General features: G+C 31.4%; 1 protein-coding gene and 1 pseudogene across 1 annotated transcript; both read right to left on the bottom strand.

Annotated features, from left to right (window-relative positions):
- Positions 1–2,852: 2,852 nt before the first annotated feature.
- On the bottom strand, positions 2,853–5,666 carry LOC127074397 (probable receptor-like protein kinase At2g23200). Its single transcript, XM_051015713.1, has one exon. It carries the CDS (start codon positions 5,528–5,530, stop codon positions 3,005–3,007), a length of 2,526 nt encoding a protein of 841 aa, XP_050871670.1. The 5' UTR covers positions 5,531–5,666; the 3' UTR covers positions 2,853–3,004.
- An 11,713-nt stretch (positions 5,667–17,379) lies between these two features.
- LOC127136574 (probable receptor-like protein kinase At5g24010) lies at positions 17,380–19,811 on the bottom strand (annotated as a pseudogene).
- Between the last annotated feature and the right edge of the window lie 1,310 nt (positions 19,812–21,121).

Below are 21,121 nucleotides of genomic sequence, written 5' to 3'. Positions count from 1 at the left end.
CATTAAGTAATGTGATGGTTCAAAAACATAAGTTATATAAATGAGTTTTATGCATCAATATGAAATGATTATGATAATTCTGAGCACTATGGTAAGACACATGATTAAATTGTTACTTGTACCTTAATGAAGTGATCATTCTCCTAAGTTTCAAGAATGTCTTGACATTATTGCGTGAAATACAAATCTTGATACCATAGCTTGAGTCATGGAGTTTTTTCTCATCCTTTGATAATACACATGAACTTGAGAGAGTATACTTATCTTCATCAAAACACAATGTTGGAGAAGCTTGACTTCACATCACCTCAAATCCCTAAAATGAGAACCACAACATTAGGGAAAATGACATAGATCTCAATAGTCAAAATGCTTTATTATTGTGTTCCTCTCCATCGAATCCTTATTTTCCCTTCTTAGTCCCTACTTGCATAGCTTTCCTCCTTCGTGCATGAGTTCCTCTCGTTCCTTCCGCATTCGTCCTTGTTTAGGGATTCATGGTCTTCATCGCGTCTTCCATTTCTCAATTTAAGATTTAGGAATTTCATGTTACTCATTCCTTTATGCAGTTTAGAACAATGTGATTTTGGATAATTACTTAAAGGTAAATAAAAAATAATTTCATATCATCAACGTTATAGCCACCTCACAAACGTTAATCTCAAATATGCATTTTTAGGACGAAATTTTTAGAAAAGAATAACAGTTAGACGTTGGATAACTTGAAGAATTGACTTGTTGTAAAAAAAAATTAAAAAATTTATCTATTACAATAATATATTTTAAAGAATCTCTAATATAATTTTGACTAAAATTTAAGTCAATATTCATGTTGTCTTTTGTGAATATTAAAACTTACTTTCTTAATGTGATAACATTTTTTATTTAAATAAATGTATTTGATGTGTATAAAACATTGTGATATTGTTTCTATATTGCTAATTTAGATTTTTTTTTCAAAGTAACAAAAAAATATTATTCTTCAACATGTCTTTTTATTTTTTCAATGCATCACAAGGGTAGATATCCCATTTTCTTTTCAAGTAGGCCAAATTCTTCAAGTCCACACCCTTACATATTTTTCTTTTAAAATAATATATATTAGAAACCACCAATTGAAGATTCTAGCTATCTTGAACTATGATGCACCCTATGTCGTCCATCAATTGCAAAAAGTGAACAAAAGGAATAAAATTATTAAGGGCACACACACCTCCCATCTCTGATCTCTCCATTGACCCGTACACACTTACATAGGTCAATTGTGCTATAATTGAAGATACTTTCCACATTTTTTTTCCTAACTTGAAAAAAAGAATTTTCCATACAATTTCCTAGAAAACCCATGTGAAGTAGTATAACCCTTTTGAATAGCACAAATTCATTCAATTATTTTTGTATCCATAGAATTTATAAATTAGAGAATCTTGATATCTTTCCTTTTAAGTGCAATTTGTGAGGATGTTGTTAACTAGTGCCAAAACTCCGTTGGTTAATCACCACCTTAGCTAGCATGTTGTTGATTCCAACTCCACTTCTGCATTTTGCTACTCACTTTTAGTGCTAAATGTGTATGCACCAGAAACTTGGGAACGACATGGACCCTTGCTATTTCCTAATCTTAACCGTATTCTGTCAAAAAGACAATTCTCTTTTAGACTGAATAACCCATAAGTAAAATCACTTTATGATACTTTTTAAATATAATAACTTCCCACTAAATTTAACTTCTTTATTAAATTTTCTTAAAAATTTAAGTTTAACTTCTTTATTAAAAAAGACATTACAGACTTAAATAGATCAGACTATAGTCTAGTCTGATATATTCTTGTCTCTACTTCTGACTTATATTTCCGTATCACAACATAGATTTTCAACAAAATTAAAAACTTGAGATTTTTGCGACTCTATTATAACTTCAATATAGGTTTGACTCTACTTGCATAACAGAAAAAACAGTTTCAGTCAACAACTCCTTTCAATAGGCCCCACACACAATGCATTAGCCCTCAACCGTCCATTTCCCCCTCACTACTCTTCCTTAATATGTAAAGGCCTCTTCCCTCTCTTCTCATAACTTGCCTTGCCCATCACAAGATGCCAAACCAATCATTTTAGCTTCACCCCTTTCCTTTGGGTCAATAAAACACTTCAAGGTACTTCAAGGTTGCTTGAAGCCTACCTTGAAGTTGTACCATAAAAATGAAGTTCTATGTTTTAGTTCTAGTCTTTTTCGCGGTGTTTGCCGCTACAAGGCCTTGCTTCGTAAGCTCTAGAATCCTTCCATCACCAACAAAGACAGATAAAATCACTCATGAACCTATCAAAGAACTTCACCATCTCATAGCTTCAATGACAACAGAGAAGATCAACACCGCGGATAAGATGATGAAAAACCGGATTTTGGTTGATAGCCAATTTCATACCATGACTTCTGGACCAAGCAGAAGAGGTTCAGGTCACTAACATATAATATTTCAGTTAATGATTAGTTTGTTACTGGTTTGATTTTTATTTTCTTGTTTATGGTTTGATTCATATAAACAAGCCTATTTGTAAATGTAAAGAAAACTATATATATATATGGGAAGTGTAACTTATGTCTATATTAGAAGTCTTAAGTGTCTTAATTGAATCAATAAACAATGTAAGGTTTATAAAACAGATGTATCCCACAATAACAATAAAATAGGCATGATCATGATAATGATACAATAAGATCTTGTGTCAACAAAAATATGTGTCAATATTAACCACCAGAAATATTAGATGGCTTTTAATTGGGCTTAACCTTAATCAATAAGCCTCATTATATAATTATATAGTAGTATATACCATTGTTGACCAGAATGTAGAATATATAAATTGGTGCAATTATCATAAATTTATTACAAGCGTCAGAAATAATACACATCATACTAATTTATCTTACAATTGAGAATACACCAACTACCTTAACTAAGGATGAAAAAATACAAGTAAACAAGGACAAAACAGAAAAGTACTATCTAGCATCATCAATTTTCAGCTGAGAGAAAACAGAATCCTCTGCATTAACTGATTCATCGGTAACCCTGCCAATAGACATGTCATCAATTTCACTCAGTGTAGACAGTGAAGGAAAACGGCGAACATTAGGCAATTGAATTGATACAGAAGCACTGCTGGAACTGTCCTCATGAGGTTCTCTGTGTATCGCGCCTCTCTGAAGCTGCAAAGCGTATTCCAAGTCCCACAACACATCGCCCATTGAAGGTCTATCACTGCCGTCATCTTGTAAGCATTTTTCCACTGTCTCACTAAATTTTCGAAGTGAGTTTTGATCAATCTGTCCCTTAATGGAAGGATCAATAATATCTTCCAATATTCCTTTGTCTTTGCAAAAAAGTCCCCACTCAGCCAAGTTCACCTGTTCCCTTGGAAGCTCCGGTTCAATGGCTGGTCTTGCACACAGCACTTCAAGAAGAACCACACCGAATGAATAAACATCAGATTTTTCTGTAAGTTGTTGTAATCTAAAGTACTCTGGATCGAGATACCCGAATGTTCCTTTAACACCTGTGCTGACATAAGAATGCTGATCAAGAGGACCGGTTCTTGAAAGACCAAAATCAGCAACTTTAGCAACAAGATTCTCATCGAGCAATATGTTTGTGGATTTCACATCACGGTGAATGATTCCACCCGTTGCTCCTTTGTGAAGATAATGAAGACCTCTAGCAGCACCAATACAAATCTCAAGCCTTTGCTTCCAACTCAAAAAACTAGTCAAATTTGTGTTGTACAAGCTATCTCTAAGTGTCCCTTTTTCCATATACTCATAAACAAGTATCATCTCAAACCTTTCGTCACAATACCCAATTAAGGAAACAAGGTGTCGGTGACGAATCTTGGACAAAACCATTATCTCAGCTTGAAATTCAGGAAGTCCTTGACCTGATCCTGGTTCACTTCTTTTCACTGCCACACTCTTTTCCTTTTTGAGAACTCCCTTATAAACAATTCCAAAACCACCCTTTCCAATTATCTTCTCCGCGTTGAAATTATCTGTTGCAAGTTGAATATCATACAAGGAGATTTTCAATCCAAGATTTATGTTAGGTAGAGGGGAGCCTTGAGTTGTTGTTCCATCCGTTAATCTGCTATGAGTACTCCATCCCGCGGCCGCTCGAACTGGCAACCAACTAGAATTCTCAACAGGCCTTTGTTTCCTGATTTTACTAATCCAAAGAAACACAACCACCACAACAGAAACCAGAACTAAACCTCCCACGGCCGAACCCACCACCACAGGAAGATTAACCTTTGAATCCGAATCCAAATCATCTAACGGAATTGAACCTGATAGTTCAATCACTTTCATTAGTTCTAGCCCGTTTAAAAACGCTTTTGGCACATTATCTGTTACATTAGGTTTTACAGTAATCTTCAATAGCCCAGTGCCATCGGAGCGAACCACAAAATCATAATAATAAGGATCATGCAACTCATCTGACAATCTTGAGTCATCATTCACATTTCGAACATAAGTATCATAAATGAAGAGAAGAAAAGACGTAAGACGAGGCTGTGGGTTGAACAGGTCGCAAAAGTGAAACCTAACAAAGTGATCAGTATTCTTCTGCACGGGAACACTCCAACTTATGTTTAAACCGTTAGAACCGTCTTTGCTCTCCTTGGCAGTTTGATAAACAATATCCGGAGCAATATATTTATTTGAATTTGGACCATCATATTCATCATTTGCAGTGCGTTTGATGTCACCGTTAAAGGAACGATTGTTAGCGTTCTGTGGATTAGTTATATAACTGTCATCTGGTAACCAATTTCTCAACAAGTTATCATTTTCTCTATTGACATTGTTGCCACCAACGTTAAGACGGTGTTTGGTTTCCAAGGAGAGTAAACCGCCGTTATAAGTAGATAGGGCTTGACCATCAGGACTAATGTAATTGAAACGTTCAATGTCATCGGGGATAAAATGAATGGGAAGCATAAAGAGTTCTATTGCGTTAACGAAAGCGAATGATGAGGTTTGAGGTGTGAAAGTGATTCTGAATCTTTTTCTAATAATTTTGACAAAATACTCTTTAATTAAAGGAGAGTCTGTGGTGTTTTTGGCGTCGAAATTTTGTAAAATAGAGAAACCAGGAATAGAAACATTGAATTTAGCAGTGGAGAGGTCAGTTGGTGAAGATATTGAAAGGAAATGAAAACGTACCATGTAGGTGTTGTTTGGGAAGGTGTTGAATTCGTAGATAGATTGAGAATTGAAAATTCTTGCTGTTTGGTAGAGAGGTGAAAGAAGTGTTGATTCATTTTTTTCTACGGTGGTTTTGGTGAATGTTGTTTTAGGGTAAGAAGGATTTGATTCTCCGATATAAACGTTGTTATTTTCTTGAACATCAGTATCTGACCCGCAACTGATCAAGTAACTGTGTTGGAGATTGTATAATCCGAGTGAGGGAAATTGTAGTGATGAGAATTGAAGAAGAAAAATAAGAAAAAGTATAGAGTGTTGAATTGCCATGGGTCTTGATGATATTAATGATTACAATTCTTAGAAATAGGAGGAGGTGAAGAGAAGGGGAACCATTGGAGAAGACTTAGATAAGTGGAACAAAAGACTTGAGGTGTGGACTGTAGTTAAGTCGTCAGCTTTGAATTTTCTTCGTCTTGTTTGTTTATACTTTTATTTTTAAGTATTTTTCGAAGTTGATTTATCAACTACCGGATAATGAAAAATCATTAAACGTGATTGGTTGGTTCGGAGTGCTAACTATAACGCACTTATGATATAACAATTTCCCAAATACTATAAAATATTTTTACATTATTAATTAATGAGCACATCAAATTTCTATTGTTAAAATATTATTATGATTTTGCAATTAGATTAGATATATGTGTGATACTTCTTTATAACAATAATGCACTTTCTTTGATCTCTTAATTTATACTATACATTAAAATATTTTAGAAATTAAAGTAGTACATCCACGGTGTAAAATAGTTTCCCACTTTCATTTAATAGAAATTCATTAATTTTTAATGTCATCAATGTAATTTTAAAATTAAAGTGTGATGTAGGGAGATATATATTGTTGATTATTAAATATAATATCCGTACTCGTCCTAGATCCGTGTGACTATATGTCAGATGGTATCAAGAGATTTTGAGATACGGGATATTTACAAATATCTATGAATATTTTTAAAAAAAAGAAATTTATTAATTTTTCTTATATGATGTAAATATAAAATTATGTATATAATTTTTGAAGAAGATTTTGCATGTTGTAGTCGAAGTATGCTCAAACATGCAACTAGGATTTTAAATGAAAAAGAAATTACCAAAAAGTTAAGTTAAGTGACTATTAATGAAAGAAATTTATTGGATATAATAATTTAAATTTAAAAAAATATTTAAGTCATTTTTTATTAACAGATACAGATATTCACCAATACGAGTACCATCAATTTTGTATCCATGTTCGTAAGGAAACGGTATTTAAATATCCGATTATTTTATCTGGGGATACCTGTTTATCTATTCAACTCATTCTCGTGGCGATTTTTTTCCAACCGTACAGGTTTTCTTGTCATCCCTAATCACAATTTATAGATGATATTTTAGATGTGATTAAAGAAAAAGTCAAACACATATAAAATATAATGATTATGATTAACCGACGATGTAAACGATTTTTACACATATCAATTAAATTCTATCTTTAGTACATATTATTTTCATAAAACTAATAAAATATTATTTCAATTTTTCTTGCAATTATTTTTAATTATAAAAATTAAAGAAAATAAATTTTGATATATATTTTCAATATAATTTATTTAGAATTAAATTATTTATATTCTAAATTCTTCCTATCATGTCAAACAAATAAAATAAGGACAAATGACTTTAGTTTTGATTTATCAAAATCTAGAGTTTGACAAATTTCATTTATAGAGTGCCTATCTTTTTCTTATAGCAATGTCTAAAATAAGAACTTTCATATTTCAATTAATATCTACAGTAAAATCACATAAATTTTTTAAAATATTAATAATAACAAATTAACATAATTTTTTTATAAAAATAACATAAATATATATTAACCTAATAAATACTTGATATCATTGATATATATTATTTTCATAAATTTTTTAAAATAATATTTATATTCTCTTACAATTATTTTAAAACTATAAAAATGAAACAAAAGAAATTTTGATGTATCATTTCAATAAAATGCATCTAAAATAAACTAAAAACAAACAACAAAATTCTAGATTTTTCATATATAAGAATATATATTTTATAATTTGCTCAATTTTTTTATAATAAAGATAAGCGAGGATAATAAAAAATAAAGATAGTATTTCTTAAAGAACTATCATATTTCAATCAATATCAACAATAAAATCACATAAATATTTTACAATATCATTCCTAACAAGTTAAAATAATTCTTTTTCTTAAAAAAATTAAATTAATAAAGTAACTAGTATTTGAATACATTTTTATTCATTGTATAACTAATATTTGACAATATATACATAAATTTGATTTTTTTTAAGTTTTATTAATACAATTGCAAATAAAATTTAAATGTTATTCAAGACTAAAATAAATAGATATCATTAACAATTTAAAATTAAATATTTAAAAATGAGATAAGTACAAAAAAAATACATGAGAATCAAAATAAATAAATAAACTACAAATGATATCTTTTTAAATTATTGAATTTTTTAAAATGATATTCTAGATGTTATTCTCAACTTACAAGCATATATTTTTTCTTTCAGTTAAAATGTACTTTTTATTTTATTTGTGATTAATGAATATCGCAGTTTCAATTATAATTTATAAGTTATCAATCATATTTATCTAAAAATATAACTTTTAATATAATTTAAATTCAATAAAAAACAAATAAAAATTAAATTACAATCGTAAATCTAGTTTTATTTATTTGAATGACGCAGATAATGAATCAAAATATTGGTAATCTCGCAGCCAAAATGAAAATGTGTTAGAGTACTTATATCTATCGGGCATGGAAATTTTCACGAGGTCCAAAGTGGTATAAATTTGTCTCGGTGTAATTATAATGTAATAGAGCATAGTTTTGTGATCTCAAACTAAAGAGCTGATATATCTTCATTTCCTATCTCCATTATAATAACAATGGATTTCTATCCGTATCAACACAATGTACCAGTTCAAGTCAAAGTTATCTATAGTGTGAGAATTTGGATCGAACTTTAATCTCGACAAAGGTAGCTTCTTGGTTCGACAAAGGTCTAGCATGTAATCGAAGTTTGTTCACCTCGTAATCCTGCATGTTATAGTTGAAGTATGGTTAACCATGCAGTAGTCGAAATTGCTAGGATTATTAGCATGTCGAATTGGGCCTTTCGTTTAGCCCAATTATTTAAGTTAGCTTGTAGTTTAAGTTAGATTAGTAGTCTATAAATAAACTTGTTCTCTTGGATTGTTGAAAGGAGTTAGTTATTGTTATTCACTTGTGATCTTTGAACCCTAATTAAGTAAGTGAATAGAAAAACAATTCTAATCAATCCTTATTCTTCTTCTTTTTCCCTCTTCTCTCTCTATCGTGAAATCCTAATAAGGTTTCTTGTGTTTGTCCAAGAAACTTAATCTTTCTCATAGTTTTAATTTGGTCTTGACAGTACTTCGTTACAACGAACTGATGCGGTAAGCATGAAGAAGAAGATTTCGTCAACAAAGTATGAGATTGAGAAATTCACCGGTGTGAATGATTTCGGTTTGTGGCGCTTGAAGATACAAGTCTTACTCGTTCAGCAGGGTTTGTTATAAGCGTTGAAAGGATCGAATAATATAGATGTTGCCCTAACGGGGAAGGAGAAGACGACGATAATCAAGAAATCCCACAATGTCATTGTATTGAGCCTTGGTGATAAGGTTCTTCAGCGGGTTTCAAAGGAGAAAACTGCAACTGGTGTATGGAAGAAACTCGAAGGTTTGTACATGACGAAATTGTTAGTTAATCGTCTCTACCGGAAGCAAGCTTTGTATTCATTCAAGATGAGTGAAGACAAAATCTTGGCTGAGCAGCTGGATATATTCAACAAGTTGATTCTTGATCTTGAGAATATCTAGGTCAAGATTGATGATGACGATCAAGTGTGGTTGTTATTATGTGATTTACCTAAGTCTCATGCTCATTTAAAAGAAGTTCTCTTGTATAGAAGAGATTCGCTGACCTTTGAAGATGTTTAATCAGACTTGTATTCAAAGGATTTGAACGAACGAAATGAGCACAAGCCATCGACAGTTGGTGAAGGTTTGTCCGTAAAAGGAAAATTTATAAAGAAAGTGTCATACCCAAATTTTGCTCGGGTTTATATTATCATATGAGGTCTAATCGTATTTAGTCTCGATTGAGTGCGATAGTCCATTTGGTAGTGAAGTGAGGATGTAAGGATTTCAAATGTAAGGTTGCAGATTTGAACCCACCTTTTCCCTTTTAGTATTGTTTTCCTTTTAATTTTTCTTTCTAATTTCATTACTTTTAACATTATCATTAGTTTAGCATTATTTTTATTATCACCAATATCATTTTTAACTTTATTTTTACTGTTACAATTGTTATTATCATTACTAATTTTTATTTATATTTGCATCATTATAGTTATTATTACCATATTATTTTTAGAATTATTTATATATTATTATTATTATTAGATTTATTTTATTTTTAGATTATATTATTATATTAGAAGTATAGTATTAGGATTATTAGTTTAGCACTACTAATATTTTTATTATAATATCTTACTATTATTAGTCATTATTATTATTTTTATTTTTTATTTATGATTTATACTATTAGAATAGATTTATATTCTTGGTATTACTTATATTATTTTTATTATTAGATTTATCACTGTTAATTATTATTAGTATTAATTTTTATTTACATGGTCATATTGTTATTATTTAGTGTTATTTGTTTTATTATTGTTATTGTTTTTATTTTATTTCTCATTATTAGTTTTAATTATTAGATTTATATTATTATTATTATTACAATTAGATCTATTTCATTTTCATTGATAGGTTTAGGTATCGTTTGGCCAAACTTTTTTTTGTCGTAAAAGTTACTTTTAAGTTAAACTTAAAAATAAGAATTTTATAAATAAAAATTAAAGTTGTTTGACTTAGAAAAGTATATGGCGCGGAAGCAAGTTTCAAATATTTCTTGGATCAAAAATCGTTTAACCGAACCTACTATTGAATAGCCTCAGATATGCGTAAAGGTGTCTATGTTATGCTAATAATTCATAAGTCAATCAACAACAATTAAGCACAACTAATTGAATACTCTACAACAGTAAAAATCTATCTCCAATGATATCCACACAAAAAAAACTAAGTCAAACAATTTTTTGAATACTTGGTGTGCGAAAAATAAAGTTTGGAATTTTATATGGTGTTTGTTGTTCTAAGAAATTCAATCACAACCTAATGGTTAGTGATCAATACAACAAACACAAGATTCAAAATGTAATCAAAATTATGATCCAAACTATGTTGATCTGGTGATCAAAGCAATCGAGAATTTGTGAATTGAAAAATAAAAGAGAGAGAGAGAGGGGGGAGGGGAGAGAGAGAGAGAGAGAGAGAGAAAAAGAGTACACAAGAATTTGTTTAGGCAGATCCACAATCGACCTCGATATGGGTACATCTGCCCTCAATTCGAATTCGAATTGAGATATTATTATAATAAATCTTACTTTGCAAATGTATGTATACAAAGGATGAGAGATCAAATCTCACAAACCCTAAGTTTGTTCTTGACTCTAGCACCTCCAAAAACCTTGATCAAAGATTGATCAAGACACCAAGAATGCTTCTTCAATTCACTTGTTGTTACTACTTTCTTGCACGACCTCCTTATCTTAAGGCTTTCACTCGGCTAAATTAATCCCAAACACACACTTGTTGAACCCAAGATTTATCAACATGATCCACCATTTCATGTTACTCCCTTGCACGATACACCTAGTCTCAAGGCTTTCACTCTATCAAATCTGAATTGCACAATCTTATCCAAAACCTCCAAACCCTAAATATCTTGAAGGAAAACTCCACCTCGATTTTCTGATTTGAATCCCTCAAAGAGCTCAACCCAATATTCTCGGTACAACAAACCTAATTGGACGTTATCAATCCTAATCTAGATGGCACCCAATCAAAAAATGATTATGTGTAGTTTAATTGTGTGTATGCATAGATTCAATTCAAGATGATGAGATGCTTTGAAATCCTGGATTCATGTAGGTTTTACTCACTCTAGAAACCTTACTAAAGAATGATGCATGTATATGGTATTTATATGTATATGACCAATAGAGAGCAAAAGGAATACAAAAGGAAGGAAAACAAGAGTGATTTTTCAACATTTTTGTTCAAAAGGTCGACCTGTACGAGCCATGTGTCGACCTATTGAAGCAATGTGTCGACATGTTTGAGGTCATCTGTCGACCTATCAAGGCAATGTGTTGCATATAGGTCGGCCTGGTCAGTCAGCACATAAGACAAAACCTTACAGGCTTTAATAATGCAGCGTATGTGTCAACCTATTTCTACAATGTGTTGACCTGTGCATTTTCAGATGAGCTACGTGTCGGCCTATTTCGCACATGTGTCGACCTGTAATGTGAAATTTTCACATTAAACCAGTTTTTCATGAATGACACAATATTTTGATGCAAAATCTTTTTTCAAACCATTACCCTAATGCAAGAACGCTAAAATGCATATTTAGACTCGGATGATACCATCCAATATACATACACGCTAATTTCTAGTTTTGAAATCATACAAAAACCTATCTAAACGGAAAGATACACTCACATACTCCCCCTTTTTGATGATGGCAAAACTTAAGACAATGCGTTCTTATTCATGGAAAGCTCCCCCTAAATGTGTGCATCATACTTCTCCCCATTTGTGAACATCAAAAAGAGACCAAGCATATGATTAGAAATATCACATATATTCACTATACAGAGGCAATTTGCAAAGATAAGGTATATGCTCAACATATACTAGAACATACAACAATTACAATAACCATAAGTTTTTAATACAATAACCATTGTCTAAATCCAAACAGTTAAAGAGACATTGTAAATACATAAACCAACATCAAATAAACCATTATCCAAAAAGTAAAATGCATGACGAATCAAAATATGAAGTAGTAAAATGCAGAAAGACTGAAGACACCAAATAGAACTGGACACCACCAGATCAAACTCATAACACATCATTCAAACACCAAGTTATCTTCTTCCACGTCCTCTTGGTGCACCTTTGTGCCAACCCGGTCCTTCATTGTGGTATTGAGAATCAATAACCTCACACATTTCCCTATAGAAACTCTCATAACAACGAGAGTCATCCTCGTCACTATCAACAATGTGTTTTCCTTGTAGAATAATTAACCATTTACTGTTAGAAGGATCAGTAACATAAAAAAACTATTTCTTCTTGGGATGTGTGATGGATAGTTCCTTTATATAAGTTGTCTTGTGAAGGTCAATCTGTGTGAATTCTAATTCATCAAATTATACATCAGTGTTACTATCAATCCACTTACATTAAAATAAAGGTACTTTAAATATAATATAATTGATTTCCCAAATCTCCTAAATGACCCCAAAGTACGACATTGATGTCATTACACGATTCTTATCTTTGGAGTTAGAGAAATACATAGATTCAACCTCAACCATAACTCTACTATTTTGCATGGTACTACGATCATCCTTTGATTTTATATAAATTGAAAATTTACTAATGTCATATGCACTATAAGTTATTACATTAAACTTAGGCATATATGACATACATTTAATTGTCTCACATGCATTCCTATATTTAGAAACCCTTTCATTAAACCAATTTATGAAACATTTTTTATGCTTTGTCATCATCCATTTTTCACTCATCAAGGGGGAATTTTCCTTGATAAGTCTTTTGTGAGTGAAAAAGTAAGACTGAAGTTCATCAATATTATTCAATATATACAATTGTGCTTGAAAAACTACATCTCATACCATTGTCTTAACAAACCTTGAGTATATTTACCTCCATATCTTTCATCATGAAGATACTTGGGAATTCCTATAGAGTCTGCCTCTAACAAATAGTTTGAACAAAACTCAATAGCTTCTTTTGTGATATACCTTTCAACGAATGAAACTTTCGAATAGTGAAGATTCTTTATATACCTTTTAAATATCTTCATGTATTTCTCTACCGAATACATCAACCTTAAATAAACTAAGTCAAAAAATCTAATCTCCCAGGCTAGATGAACATTTAAGTGAACTAAAATGTCAAAAAATGATGGAGGGAAATACATCTCCAATTAACATATCATAATTGCAGCCTCATGTTCCAACTCGTCTAAATTTCATGGATGAATGATTTTATTACAAATATCATTGAAGAGTAAACACAATCTAGTTATAGTTTCTCATACTTCTTTTTTTGACAAAATGTCGCGAATAGCTACTGGTACAAGTTGTTGCATCAAGACACGACAATCATAAAATTTTAAGCCAGTTGATTTAAGATCTTTCATTGATACAAGTTTCTTGACATTTGATGATTATCCTTGGGGAACTTTCATACCATGCAAACACTTGCAAAAACATTTTTTTTAATTTTCTACGCAGAATCTGACATATTGGGGGCAAATATGTTCTTTTACCTATTTATTTTGGGGTTAACTCTTGTTTTATACCCGTCTCCACCAGATCTAGACTTACCATCTTTTATCTTGCCTTGAATGTTGAGAAATGTTCTAATCAAACTATCACACACATTTTTCTCCAAATGCATTAGATAAAGATAATGTCTTACATCGAGGCTAGACCAATATGGACGATCAAAGAACACCGACCTCTTTTTCCATATATTTTTCTCCACATACTCTTTTTGGTTCTTTCCAAAGACAATATTACTATGTTGTTGTCATTTAGAAATTTCCTCCCTGATTAAGGGATGTAGAGCGATATCAAACTCTTGCTCTCCATTAAAAGTCTTCTGTAATCTATGGTATGGATGATTGGATCTTAAAAAATTTAGATGCCCAGGGTAAACATACTTTTTCCAGTCTTTAGTTGGTGGAATCATGTATCATCTTCACATATATAACATATTTTATGTCCATTAACGTTGTACCCAAATAACTACCGTATGTAGAAAATCATTGATTGTGTAAAACAACTTGGCGCACATCTTAAGATTTCCACCCAAATACGCATCATCAAAATCAACGCGTTTCTCCCATAAAAAATTTAAATTTGTAATAAATGGACTTAGATAAACATCTATCTCCACTACAAGAAAATAACAATTTAGCGTCAGCAAAAAGCTCTCGCTAATAGGCAAAAATGGACATTAATAGGTGTTAGCGTCGACTTACCGTCAAGGTCAGGATTGACGCTCTAAACTTATAACTAAAAGTAGCGTTTAGCCGACGCTAACATGGCGTCAACTTCAAATAATGCTAGAGAGAACCTAAAGCATGGGTTGAGACGCTACAAAGTTAATATATTTTATGTTAACGTCGGTAATGAGTGACGTCACTATGGTACACGTGTTATTATTGTATCGATTAATGGAGACGCTAGTTTGTAAATTTTATTATGTAGTGTCAATATTGGGCTACACTAACTTGTTAGACGTGTTTAACTAGTGGTAGTTCACAACGACGCTAGCTTATTACATTGTGTTTATGTAGCGACGATCCTCTACGACGCTATATTGTTACACATGTTTATGCTAAAATATATTTATTTATTTGGACATACAGAAACATGTTTAGAACCTCAATTGATATAAGAGCTTACCTGAAATCAATTTTTTGATGAAAAAAATGTCACTCGATTTTTTAGAAGAAACGTAGAACATTCAATGACACAAGAAACAATTTTTGAGAAGCTAGAAATGACAATTTCTTTCTTCGGATCCAGAAGGTGATTCATAAGATGGATTGTGGATAGGTGATTTCTTTGGTTTTCTTTTCATAGTAAAAGATAATATAATAAAAAAATTAATTTTAAGTTTTTTGAAATGAAGAGAGAATGAAGAGTTTCAGAGAAAAAACTTTAAAAAGTTATGAAAGAATGAGAAGTGAATTAGTTTTATATAGAAGTGTTTTATTGATTAATCTCTTTTCTATTTTTAAACTAAAGAATTTAAGAAAAAGAATAACTAGATCCTTCTATTTCTAATTCAAAACTAATCATATTATAATAATAAAAAATAAAATATAATTATGCTAATGCAATCACTATTATTTAGAGATGTGGACTTGATTTTTTTTCTATTTGATTTAATTTAATTTGGTTTTATAATTAGTTATACTTTATTTTACTTTAAATGAACTATATTTGATTTAATTTTTTAAATATTTATTTGTTTTGATTTTATAAAATAATATTTGTTTGATATGTTGAGTAAATATTTTAGTTTATTTTTAAAAAATATTATTTAGAAAAAATATTTAAATATTAGTTTAAAAAATATATATTATATTTTTTACACATTTTAATAAAATAAGAGAATGTTAAATATATTTAAAAAAAAAAATAATTTAAATAAATACATAAAATAAGAGAATTTTAAAATTGTATTTTATTAATTTAAGATAATAAAAAAGAAATTAAAATAGTGCATTGACAATGTAATATATTTTTACATTATCATCCAATATAAATTCATTAGTCGGCTATGTCTATAACGTAATTTTAAAATATAATTGTGACTTAGCGGCATACACGTTATTAATTGGTTTACATTGTAAAATTATTTTACACTATCGCTGTATATTCCTTTTTCTCATAAAAAAGGAAAACAAAAATAAATAAATAAACAAACAAATAAAGAAAAATTTAAAGCTTGTGAACATCTTAGCGTCGATCTCCACCGACGCTATAACTTAAATAATAAATACATATATTAATAATAAAGGGAGGCAAACGAAAATTGTAGGGGAAATGAAATTTTTCGCACCAACATGATATAACGTTGGTCTATATCGAAGCTAGGTTAAATAAATAAGCAAATAAATTTTTTGATAATTAAAAAATAAAAATTAAATGAATAAACCAGTTAGCGTTTGCCTTATGTGACATAAACCCGACATATTAGAGTCAGAGTCGTGGCTGACGCTAAATTATTGAAGCTAAATTTCATTTTCCTTGTAGTGATTGTTTTCTGTTTGTTTTGAAGTGAAATCATCATAGATAACATCATATATTTGCGATTCATGCAAACATTCAAATAGGGTGTAAATTATGAGAAAAACAGGTCACGAAGTATGGTTAGTACTCAAATTACCAAACATGTTCATTTCATTGGTGGCAAGTCCAAGTCTAAGGCTTCTTGCCTCATGACCAAAAGCTTGAAACAACAAATCAATTTTCTTCCATTGTAAATAATCAGCTACATAGCATAATTTTTCATCACGTTTTCTTTCTTCTACATGACATCTAATATTCTTTAAGTAATTTACATTAGCAAATAATCTATTGAACCTTGGAATTATTTGTAGGTACCACGTCACATTCGTAAGAGGACCCTTTCTACTTACAATCACCAGCGTCGACATTATTGTCCTTCAGCTTGTAGCGCGACTCTCCACACCTTGAGAACTCATTCAGTTTTTCATATTCTTTTTTGTTTAATATGAAATCATTATGACATACATGTATCTTAGACATAGTCAAAATCCATTGGACAAATATCTTTTTTGTCTCATAATTACGGTTAAACAACGTGTTACCTTCTGAAAGCATGTCTTTTAACAATTCAAACAATTTAGTGAAACTTTTATCCATCCATCCACTTTTTACTTTCAGATTAAACAGTTTTAGCACAGCTAACAATCGTGTAAAATCTTTGCACCCCGAAAATAACAGTTCTTCCTTGCCACACTGTAAAGTATCATACACATGAGCTATCCTAAAAAAATATTCTCCAATATGACATATCATATCTTTTAATTGATCACCCATATCTTCATCAACTTCAACTTTATGCGAGGAAGTTTTTTTTTTCGTCATTTCGCCAAACCACGCTCAAGTCGTATAATTTTGAAAATTTTCATCACAACATAGATGATTGAACATTACTTCCTTTCCATGTTTTTTATTATCCCCGTATATGTTACAAGACAATAAAAAAATTCTTTGTTGGCGGAAAAGTTTATTTTGGAAAATCCAAAAAATTGAACCACCCCACTCTCATACTCATCACTTAAATTCATAATATTTTATATATTTATCCATGCATTTGAGGAGGTTCTACTTGAAGTGTTGTGTGCAACTTAACATGCTACAATTATATTTTATCATACATATATCTTCATATAACCACTCAAAAATTATTATTGTTTTATGTGGTTCTCTATGAAGCTGCAAAGCATATTCCAAGTCTCACAACACATCACACATTGTTGGCCTATCACAACCATCTTCAAGTAAACATTTTTCCATTATCTCACTAAATACTCTAAGCGAGTTTTCATCAATTAGATCCTTTATGGAAGGATCAATGATCTTTTCAAGTATCCCTTTGTCTTTGCAAAGCAATCCCCACTCATCCAAATTGACTTGCCCTCTTGGACAAGACAAATCAACCACTGGTCTTGCACACAAAACTTCAAGCACCCTAAAAGAGTAAACATCAGATTTTTCTGTAAGCTTGTGTGATCTAAAGTAACCAGGGTCAAGATACCCAAAAGTTCCTTTCACAGTTGTGCTAACATAAGATTATTGATCAATAGGACCTGTCTTTAAAAGACCAAAATCAGCAAGTTTAACTACAAGGTTCTCATCAAGCAATATGTTTATGGATTTCACATCAAGGTGGATTATTCTACCAACCATTCCTTTGTGAAGGTAATGAAGACCTCTAGTAGCATCAATACAAATCTCAAGCATTTGCTTCCAAGTTAAATAACTAGGCAAATTTGTATTATACAAATTATCTCTAAGTGTCCCTTTTTCCATGTACTCATAAACAATTATCATCTCATACCTTTCATCACAATACCCAATTAAGGAAACAAGGTGTTTGTGACGAATCTTGGACAAAACCATTCTCTTAGTTTGAAACTCATGAAGTCATTGACCTGACCCCGACATGCTACTTTTCACTGCCACAATCATTCCATTCTTAAGAACTCCCTCATAAACATTTCCAAAACCACCCTTTCCAATTATCCTATTTGCGTCGAAACTCTCCGTCGCAAGGAGATTTTCAATCTAAGGTTAATGTTAGGTAGAGGCGAACCTTGAGTTGCTATTCTAGCAGTTAAACTTCTATGAGAACTCCCTTCCGATGCAATTTGAATGGGCAACTAATTGGAATTCTCAACAAGATTTTGTTTCCTGATTTTAATAATCCAAAGAAGCACAACCGTCATAACATAAACCAAAACTAAACCTCCAACGACCAAACCCAACACTAAAGGAAGCATAACCTTTGAATTTAAATCCAAATCATCTAAGGGTACTAAACTCAATGACTCAATCACTTTTATCACTTCTAGTCCATTTAAAAATGTGTTCAATATTTGAATCATCATATATGATTCTATTGTAACTTTTAATAACTCAGAGCCATCTGAGCAAACTACGAAGTCATAATAGTATGGTAAGTGAGTTGACAAAGTCTTGTCATGAATGTAAAGAAATCAACTTGGAAATAGAATGACTAGACTCTGCTGATTTAAAACATCATAAAAATGAAGTCTAAGAAAATGATTTGTATTCTTTTCCACATGAATACTCCAACTTAAACCGATAGAATCGATTTTGGTCTCTCTGGCCGTTTGATAAACAATAACTGGAGCAATATATTTATTTAAATTTAGACCATCAGATTCATCATTTGCAGTGCGTATGATCTCACTGCTAAAGGAATTATTCTTGGCTTTTTGTGGAGTAGTTATATAATTGTCATATGATAACCACTCTCTCGATAAGTTATCAGTTAACCTAGTGACAGTTTTTCCACTTCCGGTGTTTGGTTTCCAGCGCCCGTGAGAGTAAACTTCCACTATAAGTAGATAGGCTTTCACAAGTGTTAGAATCGGTGTAATTGAAACGTTCCACTAAATCAGGGATAAAATGAATGGGGAGCATAAAGAGTTTTATACCATTAACGAAAGCGAATAATGAGGCTTGAGGTGTGAAAATGGTTTTGAATCTTTTTCGTATGATTTTTACAAAATAATCTTTTATTAAAGGAGTTTTGGTGGTGTTTTGTACGTACAAATTTTGTAAAAGAGAAAAACTGGGGGGGGAACGTAAATGTTGAATATAGCAGTGGAATGGTTAGTTGGTGAAGAGAATGAAAGGAAATGGAAATGTATCATGTAAGTGTTGTTTTGGACAGTGGTTAATTGGTAGGAAGATTTAGAATGGAAAATTCTTGTTGTTTGGTAGAGAGTTGAAACTTGTGATATTTCGGATGGAACTCAAATCTCAACCGTGATAGTCTGATATTTCGATAGGAGTTGTGGATGTTGTAGTCAGAGTTTGTTCAAGCATGATGTTGAAATGTGTCAACTAGTATTATTAGTTAGTATGTCGAATTTGGCATTTGTTTAAGCTTAGTTGTTTAAGTTAGCTTGTTGTTTAAGATAGCTCAATAGTCTACAAATAAACTAGTTCTCTCAAGGTGTTGAGAGAGGTTAATTGTTGGTATTCCCTTATAATCTTTAACCCATATTGAAAAATTGAATAGTAAAACAGTTTTAACTAATTCTTCTTCTTCTTCTTCTTTTTTCTCTCTTTCATAAACCTAATAGTGTTTCTTCTATTTATTCAAGAAACTCGATCTTTATCTCATAACTTTGTTCTGCTATTGGCGATATCATTTCACAACAAACTGGTGCGGTGAGCATGGAGAAAAAGATGTCGTCAATAAATTATGAGATTTAGAAATTCACCGGTGTGAATGATTTCGGTTTGTGGAGTTTGAATATGCAAGCCCAACTAGTTCAGTGGGGTTTATTAGAATCGTTGAAAGGAGAGGATAAAATGGATGTTGCTCTATCGGAGAAGGAGAAGACAACTATGGTCGAAAAAGCCCATAACACCCTTGTATTGAGCCTTGGTGATAAAGTTCTCCAGAATGTTTCAAAGGAGAAAACCGCGGCTGGTGTGTGGAAAAAAATTAAAGGTTTGTACATGACTATACCGTTGGTTAATCACCTCTACCTGAGGCAAGATTTGTATTCATTCAAGATGAGTGAAGACAAAGCCTTGGCTGGGCAACTCGATATGTTCAACAAGTTGATTCTTGATCTTGAAAATATTGAGGTCAAGATTGATGATGAAGATCAAGCGTTGTTGCTATTGTGTTCTTTACCTAAGTATCATGCTCACTTCAAAGAAAATCTCTTGTATGGAAGAGATTCATTGACCTTTGAAGATGTTTAATCTTCCTTGTACTCTAAGGACTTGAATAAACTAAAGGAGCAAAAACCTTCGACAGTTGGTGAAGGTTTGTCTGTTAAAGGAAAATTATTGAAGAAAGATGGTAGGTCTGAGAAGAAGAACGGTAAAGTTATACATAATTCTTATCGTGGTAATGCTCTTGCTATTAAGTGTTATCATTGTAAGAAAGAGGGTCATATAAGAAAAGTATGCCCTGACCAAATGAACAATCATGGTGGAAAGGATAATGGTAAGGCAACCATTGTGCAAGATGGTTATGAATCATCTGATGTCCTGGTGGTTTCAAGCAGTGACTCTAGCAATGAATGGATTATGGATTCAGGTTGTACTTGGCACATGACTCCAAACAAGGATGTGTTTGAGGAATTATATGATCAAGATGAAGGATCAGTTCTGCTAGGAAAAAATAAAGCATGCAAAATTATAGGTATTGGATCTATGAGATTCAAGCTCCATGATGAGTCAATAAGGCTATTGATAGAGGTTAGGCATGTACCTGGTCTTAAGAGGAATTTGATTTCTCTTGGTGAATTCGGAAAGAAAGGATATATTTTCAAAGGAGAGAAAAGCATCCTAA

The sequence above is a fragment of the Lathyrus oleraceus genome, chromosome 4 (assembly GCF_024323335.1).
Source record: "Lathyrus oleraceus cultivar Zhongwan6 chromosome 4, CAAS_Psat_ZW6_1.0, whole genome shotgun sequence".
NCBI classification, from domain to species: domain Eukaryota; kingdom Viridiplantae; phylum Streptophyta; class Magnoliopsida; order Fabales; family Fabaceae; genus Lathyrus; species Lathyrus oleraceus.
The sequence above is the reverse complement of the archived record's forward strand: the minus strand, read 5'-3'. Positions and strand labels throughout refer to the sequence as shown.

What these genes read in the sequence shown, in the direction of transcription:
- LOC127074397 (XM_051015713.1), bottom strand. Translation starts at nt 5,530, where the DNA reads ATGGCAATTCAACACTCTATACTTTTTCTTATTTTTCTTCTTCAATTC.